The 19,482-nt window shown below is 38.3% G+C and overlaps 1 protein-coding gene across 1 annotated transcript in view; it reads left to right on the top strand.

The window, feature by feature from the left end:
* Positions 1–19,482, top strand: part of SLC5A12 (solute carrier family 5 member 12) — a 45,919-nt gene that overhangs the window by 9,923 nt on the left and 16,514 nt on the right. The window contains exons 3-8 of the mRNA XM_068989243.1: positions 1,026–1,077; positions 2,694–2,761; positions 7,453–7,607; positions 7,728–7,868; positions 12,972–13,101; positions 14,043–14,131. Of these exons, the coding sequence (XP_068845344.1) occupies positions 1,026–1,077; positions 2,694–2,761; positions 7,453–7,607; positions 7,728–7,868; positions 12,972–13,101; positions 14,043–14,131 (635 nt within the window). The remainder of the gene's footprint in view (positions 1–1,025; positions 1,078–2,693; positions 2,762–7,452; positions 7,608–7,727; positions 7,869–12,971; positions 13,102–14,042; positions 14,132–19,482) is intronic.

The following is a 19,482-nucleotide window of genomic DNA, read 5'->3' as shown; positions in this document are numbered from 1 at the left end:
TATCATAAACCACCAAGGGGACAAAAAACCATTTTCTTAAATTTATTGTGAACTCTTATTTAACTGGTACAAGTTGCTTTTGATATGAAATGGTCTGGTAACTGTTTTTTGTTTTGTTTTGTTTTGTTTTGCTAGTTTAGCTGTGTTGAATCAGAAATGCTCATTTCTGGTTCAACACAGAAATGGGTTAGTTTCTGAAAATTAGTTTAAAATTATACTCTCAAACCAATACTCCCACATCCCCTTTTGGACTCTTCTCCTACCTCCTTGGTTCTAGGGTATCCTCTTGCTGCCCACAGCTGCCTGTGGGATAGCTTCGATGCATTTCAATGACTCACCAAGAACTTTCTACTATAAGATAACCTTCTTCCATTTCTAAATTAAAACTTCCATCAGTGACTTTAGGATTTAAGGGCAAGAAAACATGGAAAACAATGCTCCTTAACCTGTCCATGGTTATTTGCCTTTTAAAACTCTCACATGGATCTCTAAATGGTGAAATTTCATTCAAAACTATATGGGACCCGACCCACTTCTGTCAGTGTAGTGGCCTTCAGTTCTGGAAGTTTGAAGATATGCCCGTAAAGGAGTTCGCCTGTGTTGCTAGTTTTCCCTGCAAGGTGCTCCCCTCTTAGATTATTCCATCTCCGCTCTAAAGCCTATGTTTCAGCAAACTGCTAACATGTGTTTGTGTCACGGTGATATGTGTATGATGGGCAGTGGAAGGGTGAGTCGAACACTGAACCTTATTTTCATATCCTTCAGAAATGCACCAGCTGTAGCCATAAAATCTCAAAATGTATAGCCATTTTAAAACTCCAACAGCCTTCCTCTCTCTCATGCTTATTATCCTTTTTGCAAATTAGTTACAGTTGCCAAGGACTTCAAAATGAGAGTGTGAGGGAATGAAATGTTTGGAACAAGTTGAAGAAAGTGTAGTGCTAAGGTCGTAAGGAAATTTTTAGGAAGGTTTCCTTTCCATGTCGCTCATCTCACTGTTCACCTGATTTTTGTCCCTCCACCAGATTCTCTACACGGGAGTGGTGGTGTACGCTCCTGCTCTGGCCCTCAATCAAGGTGAGTTAGCCACACTCTCTTGTGCTTTCCACCATTTTTATACCTGTGTTGCTATCTTGAGAAATGTATGCACAAAAGCTTGTTGCAAAGACATTCCTGTGGTTAGAATACTGTGAATTACTGTAGTTGTCACAACATAAAGCTCTGAAAGTTGAACATTGAAAATAACGTGAATAAACTAGTTACTTGGCTTTATCCACGTGGTTTCAAACATCCAATTTGATTGTCATTTGTTTTCTAATCACTGAAGTAACGACAAATTTTTTTGAGGTTTGGTTGATTTACAACATTGTATTAGATTCAGGTGTACATCAAAGTCAGTTTTATGTATATTTTTCAAGCTATTTTCCATTATAGGTTATTATAAGATACAGAATATGGTTCCCTGTGCTAAATCTTTGTTGTTTATCTTTTTCAACTTTTTTCATGTATAGCAGTTTAGAAATAGTATTAGAAATCCTGTGGGTGTGTGTCAGTCGCTCAGTTGTGCCCTGCTCTTTGTGACCCCATGGACTGTAGCTCACCAGGCTCCTCTATCCATGGGATTCTCTAGTCAAGAATACTGGAATGGATTGCCATTCCCTTCTCCAGGGGATCTTCCCAACCCAAGGACCAAACCTGGGTCTCCTGGATTGAAGGCAGATTCTTTCCCATCTGAGCTACCATTTATCCCTACTCTCTCTCTCTCCCCTTTGGTAACCATAAGTTGACAGTTTTGTGTTCTATACAAACAATGTAAATAAGGTCATCTATAACATATGGTCCTTTCTCAGTAATCTCATGAAGAGGATACTCTGGATACATGAGTAACAGGTGTTTGTAGTAATTATTTTAAGATTTACACTTGACCTTGTTGAAAGAATAGAATCCCAGGGGGAAAAAAGGAAAGAAAAATCAAAAGCAAAAGAAATTTCATAATGATATCTATAATTTTAGAAGTCCTCAATATTCAATTTGTGTTATGTGCTTATACTGAAAAATATTTATTCACAGTCATTGTTAAGGTGGGTTAAAAGTATGCAGACTCTGTTAAGAAATGCAAGCAAATAATGAAATGTTTGGTGCAGAGATTGCACTAACTAACTTTTTTAAGAAAAACAAACAAATAAACAAACAATTGGTACAGAGATTGGGAACTCCAGAATCTTAAGAGAAAAAATTTGGCTTATAACATTAAATGAAAATTACAGACTGGCTTGCTGCTGCTCAGCCATTTTAGTTGTGTCTAACTCTGCAACCCTATGGACTGTAGCCCACCAGGCTCCTCTGTCCTTGGGATTCTCCAGGCAAGAATACTGGAGTGGGTTGCCATGCCCTGCTCCAGAGAATCTTCCCAGCCCAGGGATGGAATCCATGTCTCCTGTGTCTCTTGCACTGCAGGTGGATTCTTCACTGCTGAACCACTGGGGAAGTCCTATGGACTGGATTGAGTTATAATAATATAATATAATCTCTATCAGATGTGATAAAATTTAATTTAATTTTATCACCTCTAATTTGATTTTCATTTGCCCACAAAGAATACAGACAAGAATATTGTGACTTTTTTCTCATAAAGTTTGTTCTTTTACTGTCCTTAAAGGAACTTCTTTCAATATTTTTTTCTCTTTTTGTAGTGACTGGGTTTGATCTCTGGGGCTCTGTGTTTGCAACAGGAATCGTTTGCACATTCTACTGTACCCTGGTATGTATCTAGCTGTGAAAAAGTATTTAGCACTACTTCCTAATATGGGATAAGGGCAAATTTCCAACAACAAAGCATCTAAGTATAGCAGAAATTGCTATTTCTCAATTAAATAGAAATATGCTGCCTTATCTGTAACAGTTTTCTGAGGAAGGTGCTGTTGTTTTATTTAAAATCCTTTTCCATATCAACCATTAGTAGAATTTGAGCTCTGGGCCTATTTGAGAGAGCCATGAGTAAAAGAAGATTTAATGACAGAAATATCTCCCTGCTTGAAGGTGAGGTAGCCATATGCAACTACTGAGGAAAAAAAAATGTGCTCATTAACAGTGTTAGGTAGCCTTAGGTAACATTTATATTGGGTTGGCCAAAAAGGTCCTTTGGGTTTTTCTGTAACATCTTATGGAAAAGCTAAACAAACTTTTTGACCAACCAGTACTTCATTGACTGCTGGTTAAGGAATACACAATGTACCAATGAACAACCAATGATGGGTGGTATTTTGGAAACTTGAGGATTCCACACCTTGATTTTGTCTCACTGATGGATAAGCTTGGACTACATTTAACATTTGGCTTTACACATGCTTAGTTTTAATCAAGGAACTTGGGTGGTACTGGAAATTATATTTATGAAATTGTTACAATTAGTTTAGTTCAACAAATATTCATTGAGCATCTATTATTTGTCATGCCCTATAATAGGAATCTTTATTCTTATGAGCCATTGATACCGTACTTGCTAAGTCACTACAGTTGTGTCCAACTCTTTGTGACCTCATGAACTGTAGCCTGCCAGGCTCCACTGTCCATGGGATTCTCTAGGCAAGAATACTAGAATGGGTAGCCACACCCTCCTCCAGGGGATCGCCCCAACCCAGGGATGCAAACCGAGTCTGCATTGCAGGCAGATTCTTTATCGTCTGAGCCACCAGGGAAGCCTTATTGGTACTATCCATTCAGTTCAGTTCAGTCGCTGAACTGTTCAGTCGCTCAGTTGTGACCGACTCTTGGTGACCCCATGGACTGCAGCATGCCAGGCCTCCCTGTCCATCACCAACTCCCGGAGTTTACTCAAAATCATGTCCATTGAGTCAATGATGCCATCCAACCATCTCATCCTCTGTCGTCCCTTTCTTCTCCTGCCTTTGATCTTTCCCAGAATTAGGGTTTTTTCCGATGAGTCAGTTCTGCACATCAGGTGGCCAAAGTATTGGAGTTTCAGCTTCAGCATCAATCCTTCCAATGAATATTCAGGACTGATTTCCTTTAGGAGGGACTGGTTGGATCTCCTTGTATTGGTCCTATATATGGAGCTTATAAGTAACTAGTTAAGGATATGGCAATGGTTCCCAGATAGTTGGATTGTCTTTCCCCCTTTATAGAGAAAAATAAAGTAATTGATATATTATCATATAGTATTTTGATATAGCATTACTGTCCATGCATTTTGGCCTTGTGTGCATATCACCTACTTTTTAAAAACATATGTTATGATAATATACAATTTAAAAATGTTCCTATCTCTTTTTCATACCTGTAAATCCCATCTTTTCTTTACACTGCAAAGTTTCATCTTTTTTTTTTCCATTCCATTCTCACTACCATACTTCTGTTCTAGACACACATCTGCTTTTGTTGTCGTTCAGTCCCTAAGTCACGTGTAACTCTTTGCAAATCCATAGAGTACAGCACAGCAGGCTTCCTTTGCCTTCGCTATCTCCTGGAAGTGGCTCAAATTTATGTCCATTGAGATGGTGATGCTATCTAACTATCTCATCCTGAACTTCCCAGGTGGTGCACTGGTGAAGTGTCCACCTACCAAGCAGAAGACAGTTTCCATCCCTGGGTTGAGAAGATCCCCTGGAGAAGGAAATGGCAACCCATTCCAATATTCTTGCCCAGAAAATGCCAGGACAGAGGAGCCTGGAGGGCTACACTCCATGAGGCTGCAGAAAGTTAGACACGACTGAGCATACACACATCCCCTACCTAAATTAAAAATGGGCTTCTACTTCGTACATGTCTGGCCATACGTAACAGATCAGTGGCTTCGAAGTATTTGCCTGTAGGAAGATAACTAGATGCGTTGCCAGGGACAGGAAAGGCAGACTTCTTAGCAACAGTAATGGAAGCCAGAGCAGTGAAACAGTATCTTCAAAGCACTGGAAGAAACAATTGTCAATTATAATTGTGTATTCAGCAAAACTATCTTTCAGCACAACTATCAACTGTCAAGAACTAAGACAAATTACCATTAACATATCTTCCCCAGAGAATAACCTAAAGGAAGTATTGTGGGAAGAAATAAAATTCTCTGGATTTTGATGGAAAAAATGAAAAAAATATAATAATGAACATTTAGTAAGTCTAGTCAAACAATTTTTGATGCTTAATGACAATAATAATTTTATAGTGTGGTATAATTTATATAATGTTAAATAATATAATTTATAATATTAAAATGTAATAACAGTAATTATATGTGATTTAGGGATTAAGAAAAAGAATAATTTCATTTAGACATCAATAGCATGTAAATTAGGGAGAGAGCACTTAGATTTAAAGATGCTTTAATCCTTGAATTGTTGGAGATTAAGACATTTTAAAAACTTAGACTTTAAATGAAAAACCCATGGCACAATTTCAAGGGGACCCATTTAAATAAAACAGTCAAATTAGAAAAAGGGAATTAAAACAAAGTGAAAAAATAAAAAACACCCTCAGCTGATTTAAGCAAAAGGGAAAAATAAATATAGAAAAAGTAGAACAAATAGCAAAAAGATGTCAGAAAGAAGTCTGGATATTTTAAAAATCACAATAAACAAAAATAAGCTAAATGTACTACCTCTTAACTGATTTTAGTGCCTCCCTCCAGCCTGCATACCTCTGTCAGCCTAATTTTCTTCAAACATGCATCTCTTCATGCCACTTGACTGACCTAATTCTCTCTTTGCTTTGCATTGTTCACAGGATAAAGTGTAAGCTTCTTAGACTAGTGTTGAAAATCTTTCTGTCTGTGAGTCAGTCTGCCCAATTTGATTTATCCTCACCACACCTCTATTCCATCCTCTCTGGCCAGGCTGCAGGTCTTCAAAGTCTCACCAAAACAATGGCTCATCTATCTAACACTTGCTTATATTGCAGTCTCTTTACTCTGATAATCCCATGGATGTATAGCATAGCTAAGATGATCAGTGGACAGTGGAAGATATTTTAAAAATAATAAGAAGAAATAATTCCTGCCATCCAGGAGTTTGCAATCTAGTGAGGTAAACAGTCGGCAACATAAAACAACACAGGCTGATTCAATACCTAAGTCACACACGAGATACAATCAGGATTATATATGAGTGGTATGTGGGTAGGTGTGTTTCTTGCTATATGAAGGAGTCATAGAAATCAGAGAAGTTTTCATGCTAGCTATAATCTGCCTTTTGATGCACATTTTATAAAGTGGTTTGCTCTCTTGCCCCAGGTCTAGCTTAAGTCCAGGTTTATACATACTTTTGAATAACCCATGCCAAATAGCCTCTGAAAGGATGTCTTTGGCATTGGTCTTTGTATCACCAAAATCTGATATTTTGATTTGGATTTGGAAGGGTTTTATCGCCTTTAAAGAAAATCAAAATACCACTACTTAGGAGGAGTAAGTAAGAGACTGAATATCCTTCCAATCAGAAATTGAACAGAATATGCAAATACAATGCATCTGGAAGGGACTTTTATGTCTATTTTTTAAACTCATTTTAATTTTAATTACACAAGAAATGATGAGACAAATCCAATGTCTTCTTTCTTCTCAAGATAAAGATGAAACCTGTCATCTTTTCATAGAAGTTCTTGACACTCTGGAGGAGTAACTGAGGATAATAATTCTATTTTTCAGTGTTAAAAATATCACATCCTTTCATTCCCATAGTGCTTATTCATTTTCAAAGTACTTTAAAAATATATCATTTCATTTAATCTTTCCTAGTTTGTGCATTCCACCTTCGCCATGGTCCTAAAAGATTCTCCAGCAGCCTCTTTCTTTCCTCTTTTCTTCTTGCCCACATAATTCCAACTAGAATTGTACATTGGAGTCACCTGGGGGGGCTTTCAGAAACACTTAAAACTGTCCCAACCCAGACCTCAATTTATTCTGAATTCCTGGGAATGGGGCTCAGACACTGTTTTTTGTTTGTGTGCTTTTAAATTCCCCAAGTGACTCTAAAGAGGATCCAGATTTGATAACAACTGCTCTAACCACTTGCTTAATCACCCTCTCCTGAAATCTACTGATAGAGACACCTTCCTGACACTCTGGTTTGTTCATCTCACTATTTGATCTTCCTCCAGCTCTTGAAACACTTTTCTCCATGAATGTATGAGATCTATCATTCCTTTCTAGTTCTTTTCTTTTTTCTTTTCAGTAGCCTACCATCTCAGTTTCCCCAAATTTATTCACTAACTTTACAAAAATAAACCTCAAGTTGTACAAGCCAGACCCAGGTGATTATCCTCAATAAACTTGGCACATAAAAGGTGTTCAGTGACTGTGAAAGGAAGGAAGAAGGAAATAATGAAAGGAAGGAAGAGAGGGAGGAAAAAGACAGAAAGAAAGATGTCTAGCAGATAGCAAAGAGGTTGTGCAGAAATGGAAGAGTTTGAGTCTTCCTAAAGAATTCACATCCACTCTCTTCATTTCAGGGAGGATTAAAAGCAGTAGTGTGGACCGATGCATTTCAGATGGTTGTCATGATCGTGGGCTTCTTAACGGTTCTCATTCAAGGATCAACCCATGCTGGTGGATTACACAGTGTATTAGAAAAAGCGGAAAATGGATCTCGATTAAATATATTTGAGTATGTCCAATGCTACTTTTTCTTGTTTTATAAAGATTTAGCTGTATGACCTCATCAACTAAAATAATATTTGGGTATCAAAGGAATGTGTTTGCTCACTCATTTCTCTCTGCTTCATAGCTTTGATGTAGATCCTCTCAGGAGGCACACTTTTTGGACAATCTCAGTGGGAGGAACCTTTACATGGCTTGGGATCTATGGAGTTAATCAGTCGACCATCCAGCGATGCATCTCTTGCAAAACAGAAAGGCATGCCAAGCTGTAAGTTATTAATAAACATTTTTATATTTTCTTCTCTGTCCTTCTTGGGTATTTATATGCTTTGAGTGTGTATATAAGTGTGTAAAAGAGAGAAAAAAGTGAAGATTCATTTAACCCTTTCAATAATTTTTTGAGGCAGGCGTGACCATTCCCTTCTCCACGAGGAAGTGGCAGGGCTGGGATTTGAACTGTTTTTTGGTTTGCCCTTGCTCACTATTACTTGTTGCTTTCATTTTTTTGAGAAATTACTAGGGTAAATTAGGTGCTGTGGGAGATAATGCAAAGATAAGGAGCACCTATGTTTTACTTACAGTTTCGGTGATGAGTTGGTTCTCATCACTATTTCCATTCACCATGTGGTCTTTTCTAACTAGCATCTTTATTTTGATGGATTTACCATAAAAGTTTCCAAGGAGGTTAAGAAAATAAAACACAAGGGAATGAGGCAGTCATAACAGGACTTTAGTGGCTCCAGCTCCTGCCAGGATAATCAGTAACCAGTTTTACCAGGCCGCTTACTCTGAAGAAGACCACAGAGTCACAACTTGTTAAGCCTTTTTTAAACCATGCAAGTCATCCCACTCTTGAGAGTGGAGACCAAATGAAGTTATACACTGTTTTGTTTTGTTGCAAAGCTGGACTAAATAAGCTAAAATTGCATTGAAAATAGGCATTTCATCCTCATTGCTGCTATCCAAAGTTCCAGCCTCTGCAGACTTGTCAGGATGCCCTTAACTTCTTTTAGAATGAGAAATAGTCTCTATAAATATTTCCACAGCTGATTATAAAGACTTTAAGTGCATAGTCTCTTATTTAGATGGAATAAAAGATGCAAGTAAATGATCATGGTTTAACATTTTGTGACTTGAATTACAAAAGGGAATATATTACTTATATAGTTCACGTACCCTCAGGAGGAAGAAGTGAATATGTTGCTAACTATTCTATCATTTCATATCTTATCACAATAAATAATATTAAACTCTCTATGCATGTGATCATCACTTTATCAAATAGTTGAATTGCTTAAAATGTGAAAGTGAAGTCACTCAGTCGTGTCCGACTCTTTGCGACCCCATGGACTGTAGCCCACCAAGCTCCTCCGTCCATGGGAGTCTCCAGGCAAGAATACTGGAGTGGGTTGCCATTTCCTTCTCCAGGGGATCTTCCGACCCAGGGATTGAACCCAGGTCTCCCTGGGTTGCAGGCAGGCAGGGTTGCACTGCAGGCAGAAGCTTTAACCTCTGAGCCACCAGGGAAGCCCAAGATCAAGTGTAATTTTGATCTTAAAATTCACATAAAATTAGAATTTATTTAAAATTCTGCATTAAAATAAACTAGAGGATATCTGATAGAGGAAGAATCCTTAGATGAAATAAATAATAATTCTCTGTTAGAGAAAGGGTTTTTTTGGTCTTAAGTGCTTGTGTTATACCATTTATTCTTGTGAACATGACCAATTTCTTCCTATTGCTATAATAGTACCTAAAAGTTAGGAAATGTACTTTTTTCATCATATTCCCCACAAGTCTAAGAATGATGCTTTGTGCTTATTAAATATTTATTACTTATTTAATAAAGCAATGCTTCAAGAAGGTGATGCTTATATATGTGAGTGTACAAGCATATAAACTGATACATATATACATAGGAACTTTTATGTATGTGTATGTGTGTGTGTGTGTGTGTGTGTGTAGGTGTGTGTGTGTAGTGTATGTGTATACTCCTGCAAGTGTACTTGTGTTTGTGTATCTTTCAGTCTCATTTAGTGGACTGGTTTAAATTAAGCAGTCCATTCATAATAGTTTCTTGGAATTTGTTACATTAGTATTTGATGCATATGAAAACTGTCAGAAAAGGAGAGATACTCATAAAGGAAGAAATATGTATAATTTCCTAAGCAGTTAAGATCACCATTCTTGGTTTGACCCATCCCCACTCCCATGGAGGGACCAGAACTATGGTAGGAATTTTGTTAGAATAAGGAAAGATGAAAAAATAAAAACTGTCTTTAGAAAATATTTACCTGTAAGAATCTAAGTTGATTTCATTGATACCATCCAGGAGTGAGAAATCAGCCCAAGTGGTCAGTACAGTTAAAGTGCACGTAGCTGGAGGGGAGATTGCTAGAGTAGGGATCTACTGGGACCCTCATTTGTCACAGAACTTGAGTATCAAGGCCACCACTGGGGCACCTGAATACCAGTCAGAGCCAGCTTCCAGCAGACGCTGACCTAGAAGGCTCTATAGAATGTAAATCATAAGTACCACTTCCATTCAATTATCCGATGTGATTAAAACAGTCCATCAGGGCTAAACCTATGCATCATTGGTAGGCGAAAATACATCCAGAAAGTTTATACTGAATGTGGCCATAAGTGAAAACCGAAAGTGACCCATTATAAATGAATTTAATTGCGTGGTCAGAATTCTGACTACTTACAAAAGACACCTTCATCTTAAGCTAGATCTTCACACCTAGGAATAGTATCACTTACTGAGTCATCTTAGATGTTCTCCGTGGAAACTTCCTTGGACTCTTGTTTCTAAACTTCCATCTACATTTCAGGACTGCTGGTAGGAGATAGTGCTGTGAGGGCAGGAGAAGCTGGTGCAGGTTATCAGGTCCCTTCCCACCACCACCCATCTCCCAGCTAAGATGAGCATGTCCACATGTAGTCACTTTTGTTCCATTCTCATTGCCTGTATTTTCTTTGTATCTCTTATCATATATAAAAACACCTTGTATATTTTGCTTTGATGATTATTCCCTGCCTCCAGTGGGTTCTGGGTTGTCCACTGCTATGTCCTCAGTGCCTAGAAGAACCTGGTACATAATGATGCCTAATAAGTATTTTCTGAATGAATCAACAAAATGGCTTAGGTTTCAAGAAGGAGAATTAACCGTGCAGGGAGTTAAATTATATCTCTAATGAAAAAATGGGTTTCCCAGGTGGTGCAGAGGTAAGGAATCCACCTGCCCATTGCTGAAGATGCAGGAGACACAGGTTCAGTCCCTGAGTCGGCAAGATCTCCTGGAGAAGGGCATGACAACCCACTCCAGTATTCTTGCCTGGAGAATCCCATGGACAGAAGAGCCTGGCTACAGTCCATGGGATCACAAAGAGTCGGACATGACTGAGCAGGCTCACACATCTAGACTCAGTGTGAGGCCAGCCAAATTTCAAATCCTCCCTGATGTCATGGTCTTGTGCAAGCTGGAAAAGAATTTCCAGACATGAAGCAGAATGAGAGGAAAATAGTTTATTAGAGCAGAAAATACTGTTAGAACAGTGAGTCAGCTCAAGGGAGAGTTGAGGCTTCTGTGGCTAGTAGCCAATTTTTAGAGCTTCAAGACAAAGAAAACTCTTGCTGGAAGGGTGGCATTAGATTATTTGTTAAGGTGCTATAGTTAGGTAATAGAGTGGGCATTTTTACCTAATATGGGATCAGGGAGTTGGCAGATTTAGATTAGAACTCATGGCAATGGCTGCTGTGGCGCCTAGTCAGTTTCAGAGCTGACCTTAGTGCGGGTCCCACGTCTGTGGCCTTGGTACAAGGCCTTACACCTATGTCCTGGGCATATGGCTCCACACCTGAGATTTAGAAAATGTGTGATATTTTGACTTTCAAAAGACAGTATGAATACAAAACAGCCATAGGATACTACAAATGCATGCAAACTGAAGTTAAGTAGAATTTTGTAGAATTTAAAAGAATAAAAAAGAATTGCTTCAAAGAAATACGGAAAATGACTTTAGGTTTGTCATACTTTATATTGCCTTTTAAAAAACTGAACTTTAAATTTCATCTGACTTAATCCCTAAAGTGAATATTGCCAAAATGTGTCTACTTCTACGTTTATCTCATCATCCCTCTGGGGGAAAAGAAAGATGTTAAAACATAAGTTGGCTTTTTGACAGTTTCATGAATTGAAAGAGGGCAAATTATTTGAAGTTATATAATATAAGTGATTGATACATGAAATTTCACCCAAGGAATTAGATCTGGCCCCATATTTGAGGCTTCGCAGAAAACCTCTCAATTTCAAAAGCCTTACAGAAAAACTCTCTAATTCAAAAACCCATAAAAAATCTACCTTGTTTAAATTTCATAATCAGACTAAAAATGTTACATTCCCAAATAAAAATGAAAAAAATACAAAATGTAATGATTCTTTTAAATTGCAATATAATCGACATAATATTATGGGGCTTCCCCGGTGGATCAGTGGTAAAAAATCTGCCTTCAATGCAGGAGCCACAGGAGATGCAGGTTCAGTCCCTGGCTTGGGAAGATCATCTGGAAGAGGACATGGCAACCCACTCCAGTGTTCTTGCCTGGAAAATCCCATGGACAGAGGAGCCTGGTGGGCTACAGTCCATAGCGTTTCAGAGTCGGACACGACTGAAGTGACTCAGGAAGCGCATAATATTATATTCATTTCAGGTGTATAGCATAGTGACTTGATATCAGAATATATAGGTTTCTGAAGGCTAGAGAATTTTATTTTATAGCAAAAAGGCCCTCCAAATTTTGTCTTGATTCTTTGGTAATGGCCTTATTGACTTAGAAAAATGCACAATGTGACAGATACAAGTTAAATTTTATTTGGGGCAAATAATGAGAACTGAAGCCCAGAAGATAGCACCTCAGATAGCTCTGAGAAACCGCTCCAAAGAGGCAGGGGGGGGGGGGGGAAAGGTCAGTGCATTTGTGATTTTGGTGAAGAAAGAATACATGCAGTCAAGCGCATGTTTTTCCAGAAGGTTTCTAACTAGTCTTGTGAAGCTTTTGCTAGTCACTAGGAACAGTCATCACCATGAAGAATTTTAATGCTTTTCTAGATATAAGAAGATATAAAAATTGAGCTCATAAAATTAGCTGCTTAAAATATCTAACTATCTGAAGACCTGTCCTGCCAGTCTTTCCTGAACACAGAGTGCCTCATTTCTGCTCTCCAACCTAAGCTCCTTTCAGGATGTGTTGAAAATCAGCAGCTGCAGCAGCTCGTGTTTTAATACCATGGCAAGTGCCAAACTGAAGTTGACAACCTCACCACATTGTAGTATGACATAGAGTCTACCGTGTGTTCTTTTCTAGAGCCTTGTACTTCAACTTGCTAGGTCTCTGGATCATTCTGCTATGTGCAGTCTTTTCTGGTTTAACCATGTATGCGCACTTCAAAGACTGTGATCCTTGGACTTCGGGCATCATCTCAGCCCCAGACCAGGTATGTGCTCCCTTGGGGCCAGCTGAAATGAGCGTGTTTCTGGCCTTCACTAGAAAATGTTGAGCCTTTCTCTGTTTCTACCTGGACCTCTAGCTATTTCCCAAACCCCACGATTTGATTTCTCTCCTCTCCTCTTGGATGATATTGTCACAGACCAGGATCTATAGTCTTCACTCTCTCCTCCTACATGTTAAACTGTCCCACTGTGTCTTGTGGGAGCTCCTCTCCCACAAATCTGGCTCCAGAGTAGAACCATAATACCTAAATTCCCTGAAGACCTGTTTTAAGCACTTGTTTTTATGGCTTGATTTCTTTTTTTTTTTTTAATTTTATTTTTTTTAAATTTTAAAATCTTTAATTCTTACATGTGTTGATTTCTATCATTAAAGTAAACAGGCAAGAAAATGGCACACATTTAAAACATTAAAAAAGTTAAAGGTTTCTGAACATTCTAAAGTTCATACAGTGGGTTTTCCTAATATGACTGTCTGCTTCCTACCCCTTCTCCTACCCTACAGCTGGACCTCAGGTCCATGGAAATTGGATGGATCATAACTTCATTTGCTGGCATTTAAAAACCATAGTCAATGAAAACTTCTTTATTATTACTTTCTTTTCTCCCCCACATCCTTTTACTAAAAAGCTACAATACATGCTCAGATGCTTAGTCTTGCCCAACTATTTATGACCCCCATGGACTGTCACCCACCAGTCTCCGCTGTCCATGGGATTCTCGCAGCAAGAATACTGGAGTGACGTACTATTTCCTCCTCCAGAGGATCTTCCCACCCCAGGGATGGAATTCATGTCTCTTACATCTCCGGGGTTGGCAGGCAGATTCTTTACCACTAGCGCCACACAGGAAGCCCCCCAAATCCCACATTTCAGACATTCCTGATGAGACCACTCACCTGTCCCATCTCGTCTTGCCTCCTCTTCAGCTGATGCCATACTTCGTCATGGAGTTATTTTCCACGATGCCTGGACTTCCAGGACTTTTTGTGGCTTGTGCCTTCAGTGGAACTTTGAGGTTAGTGTATTGATAACACTTGTCAATAGTGTTCTGATAATGAGGATGGTAATAGCAAAGCAACAAGGATGACAAAAGTATTAGTGGTACCCACCACCAGTATCACTGAGTACTCACTGTCTATCAGCTGCCTGCTGAATGCTTTATATGTATCTGCTCATCAATTGTCAAACAGTCTATGAGACCGAAACTACTCATTATCTTCTGCTGACAGATAAGGAAACTGAAATTTAGCAAGATAGATAACTTACCTGTGATAAGAAAGTAAACTGCAGATGTGGTATGTAAACCTAGGCCTGCTCTTGCACTAGACCTCTCTGTTTATTTTCTCAGCCTCTTCTGGAGCTCACTGCCCCCATGGTTTCACATCACTTGCCCACACGGCAGCTCTGTTTGCTGGCATTTCTCATTCAGCTGCAGTATATTCTTCCAGATCTCTCCTTTGCAATCCATTCTATACATCTTCAGTAACACACTCAGGCAGTTAAGAACATCCATTTCCAAAATGTAGACATTACTATAAATTCAAAATTATTCACACGTCTACTCTGACAGATGTGTTAAAAGGCTTATACTCTGCCAGGCACAGCTGGTGACCGTGGGGATGCTGCAGACAAGACTGGCTTAAATGTTGCCCTTAAATAGAGTTTGCATTCTAGTAAACATGAGGAGAAGGCAATGGCATCCCACTCCAGTACTCTTGCCTGGAAAATCCCACGGGCGGAGGAGCCTTGTAGGCTGCAGTCCATGGGGTCGCACAGAGTCAGACATGACTGAGCGACTTCACTTTCACTTTTCACTTTCATGCATTGGAGAAGGAAATGGCAACCCACTCCAGTATTCTTGCCTGGAGAATCCCAGGGGCAGGGGAGCCTGGTGGGCTGCCATCTCTGAGGTCGCACAGAGTCGGACACGACTGAAGCGACTTAGCAGCAGCAGCAGCAAACATGGGAGATGGACAATATATAACTAAACAGTAACAAAAACCAAGATATTGTTTGATGATGACAAATAGTATAAAGGAAATGACAGAGTGATAGCATAGAGAGAGGTTAGGTTTGGGAGCTCTATTTTTGAGAGGGTCTTTAGTGAACTTCTATTTATGTGTATGACATTTGTGTTGAGATCTAAGGAGTGTGAAGATCACAAACAGAATTTCTGCAGGCAGCGAGGAGGGCAAATACCAAAGCCCCAAGGACATAATCTGTATGAAACAGTTCAGGATAAGCGAGAGGAGTTGAAGCTTAAGGAATGAAGAGGAGAGCAAATGAGGAGAAATTGGAAGAGGCAAGCAAGCATCAGATCAGGGAAGTTTTTATGAAAGACTGAAGAGCTTTCATTGCACATTAAATAGGAAGGCATTGGAAAGTCTGAAGCAGGGAAGTTTGAGTGAGTGATGTCATACCGCTGAAGACTCGGTCTTCTTTGTGAAGAGAAGGGGCGATCACAAAAGCGGGAGTGGTGAGAGCCAGTGATTGTAAGGAGACTTTTGCCTTAATCCAGGTGAGGCACGACAGTCACGTGGAGAATGGTGGGGGCAAGAGTGTTGGGAAAAATGAACTAAAACAATAAGACAGCATCACTTTTTTAGATTCCACATATAAGTGATACCATATGGCATTTGTCTGACTTAATTCATTTAGTATAATACAAATTGCCTTGAGCAGAAGTGGGGTTGGCTATCTTTCCATACCTTCACTGGCCATTTGTATTTCTTTTTCTGTGAAATGCCAGTTCATGTTCCCTATTACTTTTTTTTCTTTTGAGTTTTCTTCCATATATATATATATGGGAAAAGCTTATTGATATATATCTCATTTTTTCTCATTTGGCCTATGTATATTTGCTTTATTAATATTTTTGAGTATATGGAGCTGCTATATCATATTAATTAATTTTTATATTATGATTTCTAGGTTTATATCATTCTTATGAAGGCTTCTCCATTCCATGCTTACAAATAATCATCCAGATATCATTCTAGTATATTTATTGTCTTATTAAATGTTAAAATTATTAAATCATCTAGACTATACATGGGGTATATAAAGAAAAGAAGTGGAGTTCCTGACTTATTTTTCTGCTAAGATAGTAACAAGTTATCTCATTATTTTTAGTGAGAAGTCACCTTTTCATCACTGACTTGAGATGCTACTTTTATTACGTCCTACCTTCTTTGATATTTTTAAACTTTTCCTGGATTTTCTGTTATATTCCTTTGTTCTATTTGTGTACAGCTATGATGATACTAATAATTCTAATGACTAAGCTTTAAAGAATGATTTTAAATCTGTTAGCATAGTATATAGTATTTATTCATTACTTTTATAAAATTTCCCTTGATATCAGTTTTTTTCTAATTATTTTCAGTCCATTCTATAGAAGTTGAATGTACTCAAGTCATAATATTTGCAAATACTTTTGAGTTCTTCTTTCCTAATAGCTACACGTCTATGTTCACTCTCATATAATCATGCTTTGAGAACAGTGATAAGAAAACTGAGGGATTACGGAAATCTTTGTTTTGTTATACACTCTAAAGGGAACTTCCCTGGTGGCTCAGATGGTAAAGTGTCTGCCTACAATGTGGAAGATCCAGGTTCAATCCCTGGGTCGGGAAGATCCCCTGGAGAAGGAAATGGCAACCCACTCCAGTACTCTTGCCTGGAAAATCCCATGGATGGAGGAGCCTGATGTGCTACAGTCCAAGGGGTCACAAAGAGTCAGACATGACTGAGCTACTGCACTTTTTCTTTCAAGGGAATGGTTCCTGGATATCACCAGTAAATATGATACCAAGTTTTGGTTTGAATGATATTATTTATTTGCATTTAATATACTTATATAAAACTAATAAAATCATAAATAAGAATAATAATGCATATATTTATTCTACTTTTAGGAAATATTTTTATCAGGGAGATATATGGAATTGTGATTACTATTGGCATTTTTGAAATGACTATTGTTTCTTTTCTAGCTTTTGACATATCAATATTAGTATGCTGATGTATTTCCAAAATAGCAATATCTCTGAATTCACATAATGATTCTAGCTTGCTTATGGTGTAATTTTAATTTAGTGTTCTGCTGAATTATTTTTGCTACTATACGTCATAGGATTTTGCATCAGCAGTACAAATGATGTTGTTCTGTGGTGTTAGTATTGGTATCTCAAGGAAACTAAGGAAGAAACTATGAACAGTAGAGGATCAATAATCAATAATAGGAATGACACATTAGCTTTCATTTGGTCCCTCCCTACAGAGCTTGATTTATTTATTCAATTTTCCTAAAGCTGACTCCATAATGGATCAATACAGTTGTCAACAGATTGATTCTCTCTTAAAAGAATGATTGATTCTTTTGATCTCAAATCCAAAAATTCCAAGAAAGAGATGTACTGGACAGTGCATATTATAGAGAGATTTCTTTTGCTATAAGGTTAAGGAGGATGTCAGGTTAGAGAATGGGGAAGACAAGGGAAGGGGCAAAATAAAGAGATGGTGGTTTAGTGATAGGAAAGAAAAAAAGATTTTCACCATCTTGTACCAGTTTTAGAATCTGAGAAATTGACATATGGATAATACATCTGATTGCAAAAGCAGTCCGACAGAGGTTCTGCAAATCTGATCCTTCTGGGGAAAATTGGCTTTTTGTTGCCTCCCTCCCAGTGGATTCAAGGGTAGAAAATAAACTCTAAAGCTTAAAGCTTTCAAATGATGGATTTTGAGCCATATATGTAGGGGCATGGAAGCTTATTTTTTTGATCCTCTCCTTTCTTTATTTGACTTGTATGGAGCTGCAGATGGAAGAGGAATCTTCTAGGGGACATACACTGTGCCTTGATTCTCAGGAAAAGGAGAAAGCTAAGCTGAAGTACTTGGAATTTCAATTTTAAGAAATGGGTCACAGAAAGTTTCTACTAACTGTATCTGTCATTAGGGAAAGAACTTTTAAATTTTGCACTAGATGGACCTGGAACCATCCCAACTGAAGTAAACTACAGCTAATAAATTAATAATAATACTATTATCTTGCATTACAGAAAAAAGGCAAAGTTTGAATTTTCTTCCCTGCTGTTGCCGTAGCTATAGCTTGTCTTCAAATGAGCATTGGAGGATAACGAAACAATTAGCTAATGGATAGCAATGGAAAACTTACAAACAGCCGGCCGGGCTTTGTTCATTTGCTTGTTTCTTTTCCAGAACTTTTGTTTGTGCTTGTGATTTTGCATAACATGAATTTAATAAATATATCTATCCTACTAGCTAAAATATTCCTGGTCTGGATGAGAAATTTAATGTTTTCATGCTGTTCTACAAAGGAAACTCCAATTTTTTGGTTTTTCTGTCCATTAAGCAAATTTTGGGCTGTAAGACTGAACTTGGTTTGGAAAGTCAGAGAGAGAATACCAGAGCTTTTATGTGCTTTTGATCTTTGCCTATTTCCTAGTATTTTCTTTGTCTTTTTCTCCCTTATTAATTACACGCTAGTTACACTGGTGCTTCCTGTTGTTGGATGAAACAAGTTTTCCATCTGCAGGCATTTACTGAAAATTTTCTCTTTGTCCTAAAACATCTTATTCTGAATTTGCAAGAGTCCTTTTAGTACCTATCTTTACCACCACTGTCCATGGAATTCTCCAGGCAATAGTTCTAGGGTGGGTTGCTATTCCCTTCTTTAGGGGATCTTCCAAACCTAGAGATCAAACCTGGGTCTCCCGCATTGCAGACACTTCACCATCTGAGCCACCAGGAAGCCCTTCCTTAGAGAAAAATCCTAACTTCATTTCAGTTTAGGTCTCTGCAAGATATGCTTTCTTAACTCTGTTATTTTTCTTCATAACAGTGAAGTCAGTTGAATAATTGATTGTTAAATATCTATGTCACAACTAAAATGTAAGCTCTACGTCTTTCTGGTTCACCATTGTATGCCTAGTACTCAGAATGAACAGATGTATAAATGGTATGAATGAAAGAATGAATGAATGACATATTGTAGTGATTCCTGAATTAGGATAGTCACTACTTCCTGCCTCAAGTTTAACCTACACACACACACACACACACACACACACACACACAATCTCCCTGCTACTGCATGTTAGCTCATTTAAGGTCTAGGGAAATCAGTGGGAGTTAGAGAATGAAAGCTTAGTTTCTTCACTGGAATTAGAGGAAGAAAGTGAAGAGCATTAAACACAGAAGCAGCTTTGGAGAGTGAGGGCCTGTAGTTCCCCTGGAGATCCAGAATAAGGACATATGTCTATCTGTTTTGTCTAGAGCCTTGCCTTGTCTATTTACCCTGGATGGCAGGGCAGGCTGGTCAGCTTTATTTAGTTTGGGCTA

Source organism: Capricornis sumatraensis, chromosome 16, assembly GCF_032405125.1.
Source record: "Capricornis sumatraensis isolate serow.1 chromosome 16, serow.2, whole genome shotgun sequence".
Taxonomy (NCBI): domain Eukaryota; kingdom Metazoa; phylum Chordata; class Mammalia; order Artiodactyla; family Bovidae; genus Capricornis; species Capricornis sumatraensis.
This window is presented reverse-complemented; position numbering and strand designations above follow the sequence as displayed.